General features: G+C 35.0%; 1 protein-coding gene across 17 annotated transcripts in view; it reads right to left on the reverse strand.

Moving 5' to 3' along the window:
* Positions 1-20,020, reverse strand: part of PAM (peptidylglycine alpha-amidating monooxygenase) — a 278,097-nt gene that overhangs the window by 104,811 nt on the left and 153,266 nt on the right. For all 17 annotated transcript variants that reach the window (XM_032156751.2, XM_032156750.2, XM_032156747.2 and 14 more), the window contains exon 5: positions 10,250-10,337. In XM_032156751.2, coding sequence (XP_032012642.1) covers positions 10,250-10,337 — 88 coding nt within the window. The remainder of the gene's footprint in view (positions 1-10,249; positions 10,338-20,020) is intronic.

Consider the following 20,020-nt stretch of genomic DNA (forward strand, 5'->3'; position numbering starts at 1 on the left):
CCTGCCTCAGCCTCCTGAGTAGCTGGGATTACAGGTGCCCACCACCACGCCAGGCTAATTTTTTATTTTTAGTAGAGATGGGATTTCACCATGTTGGCCAGGCTAGTCTTGAACTCCTGATCTCAGATGATCCACCTGCCTCGGCCTCCCAAAGTGCTGGGATTACAGGTGTGAACTACTGCGCCCAGCCTCTCTTAAGAGTTCTTGATCTTATATATGCATGACATTTTATGAACACTGGAATGCATTAATAAGTTGTACCATATTGTGCAAGTTACTTAGTTTTTTTTTAAGTTACTTAATCTTACCAAGCCTTAGTTTTCTCTCATGGAACACAGGGATAATTACACTTACATCACAGAGTTATTCTGTAAATCAAATGAGACTTTATAAACTTCAAAGTACTATTCTAGGGCAATGCATTATTTAACAAAACATTCACTTTATCTGAAGATTCACTGTTGACAGAGTGTCGCAGGGTGAAAAGAGCACCCAGGCAGAAAGACAGATCTGGAGTTTAATTCTAGAACCACCCCTTAGCAGCTCTGTATCTTGGGCGTGTTTATAAGCCCTCAAAGGCCCAGTTTCTATATGGAAACCTCTGTGATAGGGCTGTTGTGGTGATGTGTATAAGGCACTCGGTGCGGTAGCTCGGATATTTGGTAGATCCACATTAATACATGGTAGTATGTCTGACTCCAAGCCACACATTTTTTTCCCATTACGATATATCTCTTAGCTTTTTCTATTATTGAATTGGATTTAATCCAAACATTGTTAGGCTACATTTTTATGATGCTTTTATATATTTGTGTTTTGAAAACTGGGACCAAAAAAGGTGAGTCAGGCGTGTAGGCAGATCTGAAAAGCCTGAAGACCATAAAGGACAAGGACAAATACAGCTTCTTGGGATGGAGGTTGGCTCACACAGAAAAAAATGTACACTGTTCCTGACCTGGATGGGAAGCAAAGGCAGACTGTGATAGATTCCATAATAGGTTAGAAACTGAAGCCCGAAACACAGAAAACACCCACGCTGCACATATGAAAACCACTGGTGAGAAGTTGCTTCAGACTCAGAGGCAGGGACTCTTACCGTGTTTTCTGCTTCTAGCCAGAAATGAGGTTGGAGGATAGGCAATGAGTGCAGACAACGGTGTTATCTGTCTGAATTAAGGGGTGAGGGACCCAGAACCAGGAGGTCTTGATAATGTTATACTTAGCAAAATGATCTTGCTTCTATAAATCAGGCTGTAGAAAGAGATTGTGTAATGCATAATATAAAAGACATCAACTAGTGATTTCTTACTGTTCACTGTCAAATACAATATACTTATGATGACTGATCATTACCATGTGAGAATTGTACGTTGGAAGAAATGTCTGTGACATCCTTGTGCCAAGTGTGCTAAAAGGCTCAGGATGTTGGATGATGCCCTAAAGCAAAATTTTCCTTCCTGGCCTCAGCTATAATAGTTAAAGAAATGATATTGTCAAATGTGTTCAACTTTGTATCTCACTGCTGTGAGCTACTAAAATTTAAAGATTTGGGTGGCAATTTTTATAGCTTTCAACAAAGATAATAAATGTTACAAATGCCTATAACCAATGTGACGACAGTCTTAGGTTAAACAAGATAATTGCTTCCTCTGATATGGAAGTTGATTTTCAATGGATGACTGGAAAGAACCAGATTGAAATACAACAGAGAAAACTGGTTTAGTAACTTTTTCTAAGTTACACATTTGATTATGTCATTTGTTGGCTCAAAATCGTTCAAGTGCTTCCCAAAAATAAAATCAAAATAAAATCCAAACCTTGTAGCATAACACGTAAGACCTTTCATTATCTATTTTGTCTCCAGACAACACTCCCTTTCTAGTCCTGCCATGTTGCTTCCAGTTTCCAATCTTCCTTATTTCCATTGCTCTCTTTGCCTGAAATATCCCATCCCAGCTCTCTGCCTGAAAAACTTGTATTCACTTTCTCCTTCAAGATTCAGTTCAAGCCTTCCTCCTCAGGGCAGTGTTCTCCAACCCCCACCCACCTCCCATTCCTTAACTATAGCACTCCTCATCCTAAGTGTCAGCTTACTTCTCTCTCTCCACCCAGACTGTGAGGACTTCGAGTACAAGTATGTAGGATAATATCTTCATGCTGAAGTCCCGGCATGAAACAAATATTTGGTGAAACTTACCTCTCCGTGAGTTAACTTTCCATGTACAGACACTTAAAGAGCTGAATTAGCTTAAATTGTATTGCACTCTCAACTTCATGTTATAATATTTTTTGAAAAAAAATAGATGAAAAATTTAAAATATAAACACCAATAAATTTGAATTATTGTTTGCCTAGTTTTTTGTTTGTTTTTTTTTTTTTTTAACAAATCAGCTTATATAAGAACACTGCCAGCAGGTTGTAATTTAAAGTTGAATAAGCTCAGAGAGTTTAAGTAACTTCTAAAGGTCAAACAGCTAAACCATGACTCAAAGCTCTGGCTGTCAGAGTCCCTTCTATCTCAATTCTTGACACTGATTTATGGGCAGAGAATGATATTATGTGGAGACAAGCTTTGATTACTACTGTCATCCTTGAACTAAGTTGCAATTTGTGCATGCAATTCTAAAATCAAATTTGAGATGAAATAAGTTGTTTGGGACATATTCACAAAGAGACAATGATTTTATATTTTATTCTCTTATCAGGTCTGGTAAATAAGAGCTTCAAAGCAAACATTGGTTTAATTTTTAAAACCCTGTTTTATAATAAAAAATATATTAAACTCAAGACTGAGTAAAGAATGACTCACTGGAGGACACTGGGGCATTGGAACTAATCCTAAAACTCAATGGGAGGACTAAGAGGAAAAACAAAAGAGCGAGAGAACTGAGTTCTATAACTGATAACATATCAGAGTGGTAAACATTTCCATTTCCCATTTTAAATGACAATGGCATCATATTTTCTCCATGTAAAATGATCAAAAAGAGAAAGATGGTATAGTATATTTTGGCTTCCCAAAAAAACGACCTATGGAAATAGAGGGGATTTTTACTATTCTTACTAGTAAAGAGATCCTTAAGGCTGGGAAGCAATGTAACTCTTGATCAATGGCTGTTGTAATTTCAGGCCTCATCAACCAGGTTTCTTTTTCTTATCATTCTAGCAGCTTCTCCTATAAGGCTCCTCCAGACTAAGTCGATTAAATTGTGGAAAGGTTCACATAGCTCCCTTGTGGTTTCTTAGTATTCATAGTAAAAACGATGAGAATTAACATTTGAAAATAAAACTAGTCTGGATTCTTGGACCTTTCCTATAGAACCTTTTTCACGTCTAATCCACAGGGAAACCATTCAGATGGCATGAATATTTTCTGACTGTGCCAAGCACCGAAAAGTGGTAGCTTGTCATTTTGAATTATCCAAATACAGCATGACTGACTGTTAAAGCACTCTCTCTGGTTGTATCCGTTAAAGGCTATTTAAAATCCAAGGTTACTCAGGGAAGATCAGAACTGATAACTCGTTTCTTCTTTTGGCTAAAAAAAAAAAAACTGTCATGCCCTCAAGTTAAGTCTATATAGCCTTAAATTCCAATTTTAATGCATTACATATCTAACAGAACCACAACCAGGAAAATTGATCTAAAGTTAGAAAGTTTTTTAAAGAAACAACACAAAATCAATCACATGAGGGGATGGTCCTTACCTTTCAAAATGCATTCAGTATGAGTCAGATATTTAAATATTATTACCTGCTCTATAAACCCACAGAATATTTTCCTAAATTCAGACAATCCTATGTGAACTTCAATGCAATAGACAGACATTAATATAGTAATTATAAGGGTACATAATGAAAAAGCAAATTAGAATGGCGATTAAGAAATATCAGCCTGATAAATAGCATCACAGAAACTACTCACTGTTCCTTTGCTCCAATAAGGTTAGACAGGCAGTAAGTCCATAAAAGCAGAGTGTGTGTCTGTTTCAGTCATACCAAATTCTCCAACAAAGTGCTTGGCACATAGTGAATGATTAATATATACTTTATTAATAAAAGAATAAAAATAATAGCTATCCCTTCTACCAGACACTACACCGAACACATTACTTGTATTACCTCATCTACCCTTCATGATGGCCCAGTCAAGCTGCCAATGATTAGTAGCCCAATTTTATAGATGAGAAAACGGACCAATACAGGCTACATCATTTAACCAATGTTTATTACCACTACCAAGTAGCAGAGCTGAGATTTGAAACCAAGATGTTCTGATTTCACAGTTCTGGATCTGTGCTAAATACAACGCTGCATTATAATATTGCTATTCTATTTAACATAACGTACTAGTCTTGTGAGGAAAAATGCATTTGTTTCTGTTGGAACAGTCAAAAGGGTTCCAACTATAACATTCTATTTTATTAAAGTTGACACTAGTCTACAAAGAATTGGGCAATTTCTAATGAACTCCTATTAACACCTTTAATCCAAGTACCTTAATATCATTAGCCAAGGAACATACTCATTGGTGACTGGAAGTTAGAACCAGAGACCAACTGTGTTTTAAAAATTGATCCATTGTACTATCCCAATATGCAGTATGATAGGAATCTATTACAATATTAAAGTGGAAAAAGGGAATGGATTCTACTAATTTTAGCCTATCAGTAATTTATGTCTAAACATTGCTACTGCACTCAATGACACATTTTACAGTGCTTAAAACAAGAGACAGTGTAGATTTGGGAGATTCTGTTATTTTTATTTATACTGACAAGGATGTTACATATATTTAACTTTAGAAGTTTCTTATGGCAGAAAAAACAAAGAGAGGATTGCAGAAGACACACTGAATCCTGCTGTACATAGTGCATGGATGACAGGGGCCAGGATATGGAACAGGAGCATAAAGACAGCATATGCAAATGCTGTTCTCAACCAAAGAATCATTATCACTGGGAGGGAGGAAACAAAGCTGTGGGCTTATTTGGAAAATAACATCACCTTTAAAAAATAGTCATTTAAATAAGTACCCAAACAGAGTATCTCTCATACAGGCTTCTATATATATTTTTTATGTTTTATCTCCTTTTTCTTCTCATCAGCAGCTGTAACCCTGTGAAGATAGTGGCATTTAAAAAAACACAGCAGGTGGTTAATAAATAGAAGCAGTTGAAAGAGATTTAAGCTAAAGCTTCATAAGATGGTAAAGCACTACTGCTTTAGCTTGAGAATGATTCCCAGTTAGAACAGCTGGAAATAGCCTCATTTAACCAGCTGGGATTTTTTTTCAAAAAACATCAAACAACCTGTAGAAGCCATCTTTGATTTGTTAAGATTAGTCGGTCCTAAGTGTCATTAGAAATAGCTTTAAAATCAAATATTAATAAGAAGAACTAAAAATAATTTTAGCTATGCATAGAAGATCACACCAAAGTATAAGACTGGATACATAAGAAACCCACTTGTTTTAATCATCCAATATTTTAAACACAAAATCTTGGGGTTTGCAATCCTAAGTTGCTTTAAACCCTATGTCCTGTGCTTAGCAGAATAAAAAATGCACAAGCATACAATCTCATATTTAAAAAGGAGCACTCCAGAATTACCCCAAATGCCAACACAATTTGTATAAACAAAATATTATGATTTTCAAAGCCTGAAACTCTAAGTAGCTAATCACTTATCATTTAAAAAATTGATTGTTAAGAGTAAAAACAGAATGAAGTAATTCATAGAATAGATTAATACAATATTTAAATTTCCAAGATATCCTCAAAATTTACTATTTAAGTAAATTTAAATTTACTTACTTTAAATTAAACTGGGTAATTTAAATAAAAAAACTTACTTAAATAGTAAATTTAAGCACCTTCATTTCATTTCATTACTGACTCTAACAACTTCAAAAGAGCATCTGCTCACTTAGAGCTTAGTTTAGGCTCATATTCAGCTAACAAATATAGGGAACTTAGAATTGTCATGCTTTGAATTAAGTCTATAGAGCACAAATAAAGTGCAACAAATCATGCTATTGATATGCTTGCTCTAATCTTGGTGCTATTATTTTCTTTTGGTCCCTAGATAGGGTTAATTGTTTTCCTCCTCCAAATGCCTGAGAAGAAGGCATTGGGGTTACATCTGACAGGTACTGTCACTTTCTTTACATGGGTCAGTGCTTCTTTTCCATCAGCTGGTCCTTATTTGCATCCTCTAGAGGTATGTTAATTTGGAATTGGGCCCACTCTAACTATAAAGGGACCACCCTACAGTATATTAAAAGGTTCAAATCAACGTATGCAATTTAAATGCACATGCATATAATTAACTAGACACATTGCCAGTGTGAGCTGCTAATTTGGAATGAGTCACAAAAGGCTAGAATGTGTGCAGAGGAAAAAAACTTTAAAATTAAAATGACTACATAATGAAAACTGCTTCATGCTGTGTCTACTATTTTCATATAAAGTTAATATAACTGTAAATATATTTTAATGAACAGTAGAAAGAGGCAATTACAAAGAGCAAAGGAGGGTAGCACAACAGTGAAACATCATCAGAATAGCTCTTTGCCTTCATATTAAAAATACTTCCTGAAGACAGAGGATGAATTATAACTTCATAATTTCAGGGGAAATATGTTTTCTATATTAAAGACAACTATTTGCCAACCTGCTCGCAATGAAAATGGAACACTAAAGTGTAAACAGGAGGAAATCCTAGCTAACAAACAGAAAAGAGGAAATCCGAGTTTGACATTTTGATGTTAAAATAGCTTTTTCTTCTTTCCTTAAAACAGCTTTGTATTTTCTTATAAGTTTCCCTAGAGTGTGAATGACTTCTGGTTATTTTTAAGCATCAAAAACTATTATAGGTATCATCCCCAAAATATATGTGAAAGTTTAGGAGTCTTCATTTAAGTGCTGTCTATATCTTAGAATAATTGAAGAATAGATTTGCAACTATAAAATGAGTGTGATCAATTCCATGACTCAAAAATTTTAGAAAAACAATGCAAGACTTTTGACACTGATAGATTTTTGTTGTGAGTACTATAATTCAGATGACAGGATAAGATGTTAAACAGCTGGAAACTATCCACTATCTTCAGGGCTGAGCCTGTGAGGCACCGGGGGTGGGTAGTGAAAGATGTTTCTGTGAAGCAACTGAAAGTTCTGGCTGTGAAATATCCTGTGAGCTCTAATTCTTTAAAGTATAGATTTTGCCAAATATTGGAAGATAAATAATGTATACTATCTTTAAATAAGAATATAAGGCCTGTGGCTGGGTGTGGTGGCTCACACCTATAATCCCAGCACTTTGGGAGGCCAAGGTGGGTGGATCACTTGAGGTCAGGAGGCTCGAGACCAGCCTGGCCAACATGGCAAAAACCCATCTAAAAATACAAAAATTAGGTGGGCATGGTGGCACGTGCCTGTAGTCCCAACTACTGAGGAGGCTGAGGCAGGGGAATTGCTTGAACCCAGAGGTGAAGGTTGCAGTGAGCTGAGATCGCACCACTGCACTAGAACCTGGGTGACTGAGTGAAACTCAGTCAAAAAAAAAAAAAAGATATATAATATATATCATATATTATATATAAATATACATATAAATATGTATTATACATATATATATATAAAGGAATATATATCTAAAAAGGCCTGATTGTGGAAGTCAGTCATTAGAACAGTTTTACTTAATGTATGTCTTCTAGTTCACATATTGAAAAGATCCTACTTTTAAATGTTAGACTTAAACACGTTGGGCTTGGTTAAAAGACGATGAATAACAGCACCAATTGTCCTTGTTTTATGATTATAAATTCAATCATAACAAACCTACAAATTAAGTGGGGCTATGGGATACAAGGCAAATATTTTAAAATCCATTTAAAATGATATGGGTATAGTGTTATTAAGAATTATAATTACTCAATGATGCAACTGACTGGCAAAACACAGTGAGCTGCTTGCTTGAGGTGAGTCAAGCAGTGCACACACTTCCAACTCTTAGAAATAATGCCTTTCCAATCAGACTCAGCATTTGCATGCAATTTATATTCATAGAATTATGGAATTTTAGAGCGTAGAGAGGCTTTATAAATGGTCTAGTATAAGTCTTTTGCTAAAATGAAGACAAGAACTCCATCTCAGATGGGCTAAATAACCTACCCAGGGAATCCAGCAAGTTAGTTCACTGCTCTTTCATCCTACTATGTTGACTTTCAAGTAATAATTTTAGCAAAATAATATACGTAGCAATTACTCTACTCAAAATTTCTGTTTTCACTTTCATTTATATTTTTCTTTGAAACTTCTCATTCCCCAATGTGGAAGACTTTTGCTCAATATATCTTATAGATTTAATTTCAAAATAGTTTATTTAAGAATATTAACAAATACTTTAAAGGGGACAAAATGAGGTGTTTGTTGTATTCCGTTAACATGAGAACAATGAGCTATGCTTGGCTCATTTTAGATAATTTTTCCTAACAATTAGAATTGGAATAGCATTTAAGTGTTGTTTTATTTTCTCACTCATTCCCTTAAACCAAGGTGCAGCAAAAGCAGACGTTAAAAGCTTACATTCCTTCTAGCTATTTTCAGTGAGTCCAATTCAAAGGTAAATATTGGTAATTTCAGAAGAAATAGTTTTAAAGTATAAAAACCAAAGGATGTGATTTATTGAATAAGATTCAGGAAAAGCTGTCACAGAATAATCTTTTAATCCCAGAATTTTATTTACAAAAATTTACTGAAGAGCATAAACGGGAATGTTGATATTGAAGGGTATTAACTGTGATTTGCTGACTCCATTTTTACATAAACCCAGTCACATAGGTTGGGTTCTTATGTGATATGTTCCTTTCATCAAATAACTTAAGCCTATTAACAAATGTTTTGATGGTACTTGGTCCATGGAGATTTCCACTAATTGCCCTGTGCTTTTAACAGTTCCAAATACACATTATATTGTTTATTATAAAAACGACAAGAGAGCAGTTGCTGCTTGACTCACATCAGGCTAATGAATGTTAGGATGCACAGAGAAAGGTCCATCAGTCTACATGGTTATGTAAGGACAGGACCTCAAAACAGTTTCCTCAATGCAAAGCAAAGCACACCAGTCATTCCGGACTATTAAATGTGTAACAGTGATTCTGGGTCTACGTGAAAATAAGAAGCTTAAAATGTGTGGCTATTTTCAGAGTTCAGTGATCTTCAAGAATGCCAAAGAACAAAATGAGAGGGACAATCTCAAACCATAATTGTGCTGTAAACTTATGGGGGTAGAAAACATCTTATTTTTCCTAGAACCTCCCAAGCATCTGCTACAGCTCTGGCATATGACAGGCATTTAATAGAGGTTTATTGATTGTTCATGGCATGATATTAAGACTCATCATAGTGATTCAAATAATTTCTAATAATATCTAACTGAATTAATAATTACTTGAATAAATAGGAGGCAGTGTGGTAAAATGAAAATAACTGTGGGTTTGGAATCAGACAAGCTAGGGTTCAATCTTTATCTTGCACCAGTTTTGTTACTACCGTAAACAACTTACTGAATCACTTTGAGCTTCAGGCTTCTTGTCTGTAAAGTGAAAATAACAATATTTGCTTTGCAGAGACATTAGGATAAAATGAAATGGTAAGCCTACATCACCAGGCACAGTGTCTGGAGAAAGAGTGCTCAATAAACAGAAGCATGATGCTCTTCGGGTAGAATAATGAACCTTAAAAAATTAATATCAGAGTATCAATAATCTAAATTTTCAGACTTTCTTTACAAGCCTTCTGCATCTGGACATATACTGTATAACGATATACATATATTTAATCTGTTTTATTTTAGATTCCAAGGGAACATGTTACATGGCATATTGTGTAATGCTGGAGTTTGGGCATCACTCAAATAGTTAACATAGTATCCAACTGGTAGTTTTTCAACTCTTGCTCCCTTCTCTCCCCGCCCCTTTTGGGGTCCTAGTTTCTACTGTTTCATCTTTATGTCCATGAGACATATATTTATTAAGTCAGTGACAAAGGCTGATAGATATGCTCTATAGCAGACTAAATAACTGTGATAAACCATGATAACCACGTGATGACAATGAACAATGGTCTTTTTCTTAAAATGTTCTGCCTATTAACCAGTTGTAAAATACTTGCACAGATACACTTTGCACTTGTAAAACACATTTTCTACACCCTTCTATACTGTAAACCCATTATCCTTACCAGTAACTTCCAGTGGATGAAGGCATATTGCATCCAAAAAGTAACATATGATGGACAGTATCCATGCTGGCTCGAGGCTTGAAGTCAACTGTTATGAGAAAATAATACATGTACATGAATACAAGTTACACTTTTGTGCACCAAAGTCATAAAATACATCTTTGAACAGTTCAAATACCTGTATAACAAAGATGTTTTGATGCTCTTGTGATCAAATGCCCTGTCTGTATAAATTATCTTGTTAAAGATAAGCATGACTTGATAATTTGACTAAGAGTAAAAAGGAAAAATAATAGGCTGAATATCACACCCACACACATATACACACACACATTTTTAAAATGGAAGACCTCTTTTAAAGTGGTGAGGGCATTATATGGGTATTAAATGAAATCTGCAGGCTATGTATTCACAGTATATTTCCTTTCAGACTTCAGTAGAGTGCTGAGTATCATAAAATACTGCTCAACATTGTACTGAAAAAGAAGCCACAGTGAGTGGTCAAAATATGAACACAAAAATTCATAACACAAATTTATGGCCATCTTAGAATAACAACAGTACTATAGTCACTGGGATGTATATGAAGAAGCAATTTACCAGGAAAGAAAAATAAAAGTGGAAAATGTATCTTTACAAAAATACAAAAGACATAAAATTACTGTCCTCAATAAGCATGGTACACTTGTTAAAAGATATTAGAAGTTATGCAATGACATTTCTCGTTTTCTCCTAATAATAGTTGTTGAAAGACATTAAAATAAACAAGTGCATAATTAAAAGAGAAAAAGTTAAAAATAAATTATATTATGATCTATGAACTCCCTTTCCTAGTTTGGGTTTGGCTCATCCTTTTGCGTTCTCATCAAAATGCTGTCCAGTATGAAGTAGCTGTTTATGAGTCACCTTTGCACATAAAATGCTAAATAGCCCCAAAATGATCTTAAATCTCAGGTGTCTGCAAAAATGCATCTTATTTTGGTCTGTCTGATAAAATTAAGAAAACATCACTTATTGCTAGAATGTGTATGTGAGACATGAGTACTTATAAAACAAAAAAATGTTCTACATCAAACTATAGCACCATGACTTGAAAAGTGTGTCTGATCAAAAACATAGCACTATGTGCCAAACCTACTGTGTGCCATCTTGGCTTATAACTTTCAGAGGAGACAAACCTTTCCTTTACTGCAATGAAAATAAGAACTTGAAGCCTAAAAATCAAATCTTGAAGTTTTCATATCATCATTTAAAATATTAATGAAGAGAGAATGGCCAGAAAATGGACTTGCTATAACTTGAGGCTTGGTTTTCTATTACCAAAGAATATAGTAAGCCCAAGGGAGGGAAGAAGATGCTTTGGAAGGGAGGAATCACTTGGGAGTTACAGCCGTTCACAATTCATAGAAAGTCCCTATCGTCATGAAGCCGAAGTTTGTTAGCAAGAGAAACAGAAGAAGAAGGAATCTATATCTACAGACCACTGTCAGGTTGAGTACAGGATTTCCTTCCTCCCTTCCAGAATCCTACCAGGGATCTTTCCTGGGGCAGAAAGAAAATGGAAAAAGTCTTGAGGTAGGAGTACTGGTCTTTCATTCACCTTGATTTTATTTTGGTATATGATACGATTTTTAATCTTATATTCATTTTTATTAAACTGTTTATATTACTTTATGAACATCCATAACTGTTGTCTAAGTGTATCATCCTCCTCCCCCTCCCACCTTTTTAAAAAAATATTCCCTCTGCCAATCCATGAGAGGTTATCTGACCCCTCTGCTTTTTCAGAACCTATGTAGATGATTACATGATTTCCTCCCCTCAGAAGATCTTATTATGGGTGGATAAATTTCCTATGACTGAATCATTCTTGGAATTTTGGTAATATGCCAACATGGCCAAGTGTAGTTTATTCCAAGAATTAAATGGTTGGATGCAAAACAATGTTTCAAGCACCCGCTAAAAATTCAGGTGGAAGTATCCAGCACAGAGTCAGAATTCTGTGACTCTTGTCCTAGAAAGAGGTCAGATAATTACATATTTGGGAAACATTCAAAAATTGAACCCTGAAGCTGTGAGGATGGATGAAAGTACCAGAAAGCGTAGTAGGAATCATAGCGAAGGCTCAAGACAGAGTTTTGGAAAAAGCCCAGGGCTGTCAGGGTATGTTTAGGAGACACTAACAGTATCTTTTTTATACTAATGCAATGTATATGCTGCTGTTAAACAAGGCAAAGACATTTCTGGAAAAAGAAGGAGCTATTAGTAATTTTAAAAAATGAAATATTAATAAGCAAAAGATTCAGGTAAGGGCAGGGAAGAGAGCTGTTGATAAGGGAATAGATCATAAAGACAACAACATATAATCTCTGTAGCTTTTCATTAGGAAAGAAAGAAAATAGTTTGCCCGGGCCCTTGCTTATGTAAGAGACTCTTCTAACTGTCCTTTGTAAAGTAAACGGGGCAAATCTTAATTAATCAAAGTATAAATTCTCTAACTATTTTCTGATTTTTTCTCCTTCTGACATACATTTTTTCCTGACATACATTTTAAGTACCACTTATTTATTTGCTCTACTTTGAACTTTAACTAGGTATGTGTTTAATTTTTGCTTCTAAAATGAGAAACAACTCTGTCTTTAAGTGGTACAAAAAGAAAATTCTTCAGAGTTTCCTTTCACAGAAACAGATCCCCACTGACTCACATATTTCTCCAGAAACTCCAGATCTAATTTAAATGCTAAGTATATTAGAAGTACACAGCAAAAACAAGCAACTAACCATCTTTTTCATATGCTAAAGAAAAAGTATAATATCTAAATATTTATGTAATTATAGCTCAAAGTACAATTCACTGCAAGTTGAAATGAAAACTACTTCCAGCAAAAGGAATGTCAAATCAAAATGTAAATCTAAAACAAACAGTAGATGCCTTAAAATAAAGCAGCACTTGGACAATTTCACTGAAGGGCTGCTGCCAGTAGTGGGGAGCGGCAGGCTGGGAAAAGATTGTCTGACAGGTTCATTTCAGGGGTTTGCTCCATTCCTGCTGATTATGCCTGGCTTTGCAAAATAAGACCCCAACCCTAGTGAATTCTAGGTCTGCTGGGCACAAGACACACATAAGACTATGCAGGAGATGTCAACACAACACAATACAGAATATGGAAAAATACTTTAGAATAACATCTTAAAAAGAAATGTCTCTTTTCTTTTTCACCCATCATATACCAAAGAAATAAAGGATCCAAGGGGAAGAGAGCTAGAGGATAATAATGGAAACAACTGCATTTCAGTGTGCGATTCTGACAGGCAGAATAAACAAAGACAGCCTTGGGATGGTGAGAAACGGTGCAAAACGTAGCCTCAAGAGAATGCAAAGGAATATTATATCCGATAAAATTAAAAGTGCCACTGACTCTTCTAAGTCAATATTAAGATGACAGTTGCTTAAGTGGAAATGGTACTTCAGTCTCAATGGGAGCTAACAGTTCAGATTGCCTGATGTATGAGATCAGTGAACATTTTATAGGTTAGTAAGTCCTGGGAATGAAATACCTTTGAAGGACTAAAACTCCAAAAAAGTGACTCACACACAGTAATTAAAGGAAATCTGATGACACTGAAAGCACACAGGTTGGAGGATTTCTCAAAGGATAGTATCATCTGAAATGAAAGACCTGAAACTATGTGTGTGGACGACATGTTGAAAACAGAGATGTCTAGGTCTAAATCCCGGAGTTCTAAGCAAAATTTCTCCTAATTGCATGGGGTTGTTTGGGATTTATGGGCTCTTTTAGCGAACATCAGACTATAATCAGGGCCACAAAATTCTCTAAGAACGTGACCTAGGGGAGAATGTCATTTAGTTCTCCATTTTTCCCTTCTAAGTGGATATCCAAGTCTGCATGTCAAATTTTGATTCTTCTGCCAGACTTAGGACATAGAAAGATTCTGAAGAACACACATAACCAAGTAGAGAAACCAGCGATTGTGGAGATACTCATGTATACATAACCAGCTCTAAATCACCATTGGAAATGGCAGGAACAATTCTTTTTAGCTAAAAAATATTCAGTAGAGGACTACTACAGAGCATAGATAATTAACCTATTGAATAAAAAAGAACCGACTTGCAAGTTTGGATCTGAAGAACTTTGGCATTCTAGAATTGTTGCCTGTATATATTAGGGATAACCATTGTTAACTTTCTTTTTTCCTCCCAATGTAATTGTGTTATACACTGTACATAGCTTAGTTTGCATACCATGGGTATTTTTACATGTTATTAAACAATTTTCTTAAGCAGCCATTTTTAGCCTGGGCTTTAAATTACTATGGAACTTGGTAAAAATACAAGTGCCTAGAGTCAATCTAGATCAGTCCCTCCTTGCCTCCCCCATCAACATCTCAGTCAAATCTCCAGCGGTTATTCCCAGGTAAATATATCTTTTAAAGGTTTCACAGGTGAATTACCAGTAATTCTGACTATAGTCCCCATTTATAGTGACTGAATATACTCTATTATGTGAGCATAGTCTGAGTTTAATCAACTAATCTTAGTTAAATTGGGATTGTATTGCTCCTTTAAATGTACAGGACAAACAGCAAAAGCAGGTTTCTTTTAAAATAAATTCATGAAGAATTTCTAAAGATAAAAATTAGTTGATATTTTAGAATTATTTTATTCAAGGAGACCACTGGAAGGAACTCTGTATTATATCATGCAAGTTTAGCTGTATCACCTAAAATCGTTTTAGTGCTGAGATCTGAGGCAGGCATAGGAAGCCTCTAGTGATTGTGTTCCTACCTATGATAAAGAGTCAGTATTCTAAGACTGTTTGTGTTTTCAAGCCATATTTAATATTGAGAGAATTGGGAAGGTGTGAGGTTCAAGAAAATATAATATAAAAGATATGTCATGAATAAAAAAAATTACAAGCCCTAAAATCTTACTATCAACATTTCTTTATTTCCAAAAAAATAATGATTATGCTTCAAAAACTGCTCAAAGTAAAGATAGTAATGCTCTAAATTGTAATTTAAGTTTAGGATTCAATCAACCTTAATGTTCATAATCTTGCAGTTGAGCCAAAAAGGTACAGAGAACTGTAAAGCTCACAGCACCATAGTCTATTTTCCAGCATGTTAAAAACCCACCACAATGGCATATTACATTATCTCCCGCAAGCTTTCCCCATAACCATGAAGCAATTCTGTACTAAAATAAAGACCTTTTCCTGGAACATTTTTAATCAGAAAGCTTAATAGTGAAATTGTCATTAACTCCTGCTAGTATGGACAATGATGTACCATTGGTAAAGAATGCTTATGGTGGTTTATGAGGACTTTAAGCTGCTGCCACGAAATTAAGAAATAAGACACCTGAGCAAACCTATATATTGAACACCAATTTCAAATAAAACAATCCTCACCTCTGAATAAAGAAATTTCAACACACAACACAAAAACTAAATTTCTAGATGATATCTCTTTTAAAATTAAACTCTATGATATATATCAAAGAATCAATAAATAGACTTCATCAGCCAAGCTATGCAAGATAGAACAGCATAAGCTTTACTAAGCCCTGTTTTTGTAATGTCATTCCTATAATAGTCCACTATTACTTTCCTACAGAATCAAGCCCATACCCTTAGCCTTTTAGGGCCATGCATAACATTGTGCCAGTCCTCCAGCTCACTACATTTCCAATATGGCAACCTTTACATCCACTCCTCATTCTCATCAGGCAACCCCCTCACTTAATAATCACAACTACTAACATTTACTGAGGGCTTTCCACGTGCCAGGCACTCATTTACTTCTCAATGACCCTATGAGTCTGGTTCTTTGTCCTCCCAAATAGATGAGCCTTCAGGAAAGAGAGGTGAAGTAATTTGTCCCCTAGTAGTATAGCTAGAAAGTGGTGAGGCTGCGATCTGAATGTGGAGTGTTCTGGCTCAGAGCTTGCTCTTTTAACCACTATATGATACTGTCTCTCATACTTGTGCCCAGTGTGTTTGGGCTCATACTGTGGGCCACTAAAATATTCACCCCTTTGCATATTCAAATAGGTCATCTTCAGAGGTCCAGATGAAATCTTGCATACCCTTATCATGAAATTTTCTCTGACTAGACCAACTCATAGTGATCTTTTAAGAGTTGACTACTAAAGTAGTTCCTGCTGAAATAGCTAGCTGGGAGGAGGTGGTAGGTTGGGGGAATGAAGGATTTTAACATTTCTGCATTAAAATAGCTATATCAACATGTCAATTAATTTTTGGTGATCATTGGATGTACCTAATTGAAGACATTAGAAATGGCTCCTATGCATCTCTCACTGTTTTTTATTACTTGAGAAAAGCTGAGGAGATGTTGGACGTTGTCAATTTGGAAACATGCGTACCTGGGTGACCAAAGGATAGAAGACATTTATGAAGTGAACATCACTTGATCATGTGCTTTAAGGTTATATTTTCAACTATTCAAATCTAACTGTGCAATTCTGCAACAGAAGCTGTTCTACATTCAAGAGAGAAGCCCAAGAAAATGAAAAACAATGAATCATTAGATTAATTTCATCTGTTTCTAAATTCAATGGCTCCTATCTCATTTGTGTAGTGCAATTTGATAGATAGGGACTTGTCATCATTCACTAAGGAAAAGACACAATTATTTACAGGTCACCCATGTGAGGGAAAGCAAGTGGATGAAGATGACAGTCAAATTTCTTGGCTGAGTGGGCTGCTGTCAGAGCCAATTCCTCTGAGTGTCTGTAAAACACCTTTTAGGCAGCACCACAGTTCAGTGGTCAAATGCAGATATTATTATACTTTCACCCATTCAAATTCTATGGTTTCTTATTAAAACAACAAACAAAAACAATGCTCTAGGGAAAGCTATAATTTTGTTCAAAATATAAAACATTTTTATCTTCATCATTGCATTTCTCTAAACACCTACTGTAATTCACATTCAATAATTAAATACAGATATATGAACACATCATACATGCTATATGCACATATGTAAATATAACAGGCATATACACATATGAGTTCCATAATGACTGTGATGGTATTTGCTCAAAATTTAGAAGTATGTTTAAGATGGGTTATATAATTAGCATATAAACATAAAGCCAAAATAGTGAGTTATTCAAATCCAATTTTGACTTTTAACACCATCAACAGAGTCTGTCCCAGTTCTAATAAACAATGTAAATTGTATTGTCTTTTGTAATTTTCTTCAGAAATTTGAAAAGTTCAAGGAGAAAGTCCTTTTTATATGTTTTAACACTTTTATTCTTGTCTAGAATTCTGCTAGCCTGTGACTTCCTTAAACATGCATCATACTTCATATCCCTATTACCCAATAACTTATATGCAGCAGAATTTTAAGTTTGCTGAATTAATGCACAATGGCTTTTCATAAACACACACAAAACAATGATTCCTTAGATTAGAATATAATTCAAGGTAAAAAGGTAAATTATCTACTATTTGAAATGCTGAGTCAGAAAATGGCCAAACAAAATCCTTTTTTGGTATTCACTTGTGTATTAGGCAAGCAATTATTGAGTTGGTGCCATATCCTGCTGGAATACAAAAATTTAAAGAGGCACAGATAATGAAAACAGGAGGTATAAAATCATTAAGTGTCTTAAGGAAAGAATAAACAAACAGAATGACCATGAAAAATAAAAAATAATTAAAAACAGAAAAGAATGAACAAAGTATTACGGGTTTTTACAGCTCTTCATTTGCAACCGTGTCTAATCTCAGGATAAGGCATCCTGAGATCTGGAATTTGGGACAATCCACAAAAAGGCTATAGCTTCATTCTCTATGCCATCAGAATCCCTTAGAATGGAAAAAGCATAGGTTACCCTATAGGCAAAACTCTCACTTTGGGAGTCTGGAAAAGCTATGTATGGTCACTCTCCCAACATATAACTATCCAAGCCCCTTTCCTTCTACAAATCTTTAAATCTTCATGGGCATTTGTTATTTGTTTTGTTAAGATGGTTTGAGGTTTATTTTTCCTTTGGCAAAATTGGCCAGAGTGTATCCAGCAGGAAGTTAAGGTAAAAGAATGAAAGAATAATTGTATTTGATGTGAAGAAGAAAGAACGGTGCTGCTCTTGCTATATTTCAGCTCCACCTGTGCACTTGATAACTTTGCTCATTTCTTCCTTTGTATCACTATCCCCACACCCAAATCTGAAGTACGACGAGGTTAATATATAGCTAGTAAAAAGCTTGGGCAGATTCCTTAACCTCTCTTTCTGTTTCCTTTTCTGAAAATTGGCTTAGGTATGTTTAGCTTTCAGTATCTTACAGTGTCTGGCAGGCCCTTAGTAAACAATGGCAGGTAGAGATGATGGTAATGGTCCAGCCATTACATAAATGAGAATTCCATACAAAATATTGTCTTAGCTCCTGATTAAATCACAGATATAGATGTTTCTGTCTCTGTTTCTCAAACTATGAAATGAGACTATCTATACAAGATTGTCCTAAGAATTAATGAGATAATACATGCAGAATTTCCTTTACTTATTATTTTATATAAATGATTATTTGCTAATTGTCTCTAGTTTTCCATTTTCCAGTTCTAATTTGTCTATACTTAAACTTCTGTGGTTGCTGAATTATGTAAACAACAGTAACCACAAACCACCTGGGCATAGTTCATTAAAGGACTCACACAGAAGATGAAACAACCCATTGTGAATAGGGAACAAAAAATTTCAGTATTCATGCAATCCTCCAAGTAATAAAGATAGGAAGAAATACTGAAAATAGTTATTAATCTTAGAAGACCTTTTAAGGACCTTAGAACTTGGAATAGTTTAATCTTAGAAGTGCCTAAGAAAGTATGAAAACATTTAGCACTCTGGTTCTAATATAGACCTTTATGTGTTTCCTGTGAATATTTTACTTGACTGAATATACTCACTTGTATTTTTTCATTTTAAATTATGTGAACGTAAACACATTTATAGTAGGAGAGCAATAACACACAGGATATATATTTATAGTCCTTACAGTCACCGGTTCTAAAATCATATACTACCACCAATCTCCAGAAACAAACCTATTAATGTGAGATGTGTAATACTGCTGTAACACATGACTACCATATTTACACAGGTGTGTAGGGTGGCCTTCTCTTCATAGCTGGTGTGAAAACAGGACTCAAAACAACCCCTGAACTTGGACAAAGAAAATATAGATTAGGAAAAATAAATTCATGGAAAATTCCTTTTCTTCTAGGTGGCCAAGTGTGTGAATATGAAATTAAGGAAAGCTCTATGGCTAGGATTTTAATTATGAATGTATGTTCTAAATAATATTTAGTGTTACTCAAAGCACTACAATTAGAAACTTAAATTATTTTTGTCTTTAAAGATAGTTCAGGATATGGAAGCACTTGGCTTCCTAACTTTTTCTTGGTAATGTCCAAATACTATACAAAACGACATCATCAATGTTCAACTTTGTATGGTCTTTCATTCTTAGGAATTAACTATGCAGCAAATTTTGTTGAGAGTGTTATTAAAGGTTGTATTTTCTGTTGTGATTGCCACCAATTGTGTGTGAATAAAAAATGCACATTGCTGTGGCTTTGCAGGTCTATAATGTCCATTCCTGTGGGAAACACCTCATAAAAATTCATCCTCAGACTGCCCCAAGGCTACTGTACACATTTCACAATTCACATAATAGCCATTTCAGACAGCCCACTTGAAGATTAGTTTCAAGG

Source organism: Hylobates moloch, unplaced genomic scaffold (assembly GCF_009828535.3).
Source record: "Hylobates moloch isolate HMO894 unplaced genomic scaffold, HMol_V3 SCAFFOLD_6, whole genome shotgun sequence".
Classification (NCBI taxonomy): Eukaryota; Metazoa; Chordata; class Mammalia; order Primates; family Hylobatidae; genus Hylobates; species Hylobates moloch.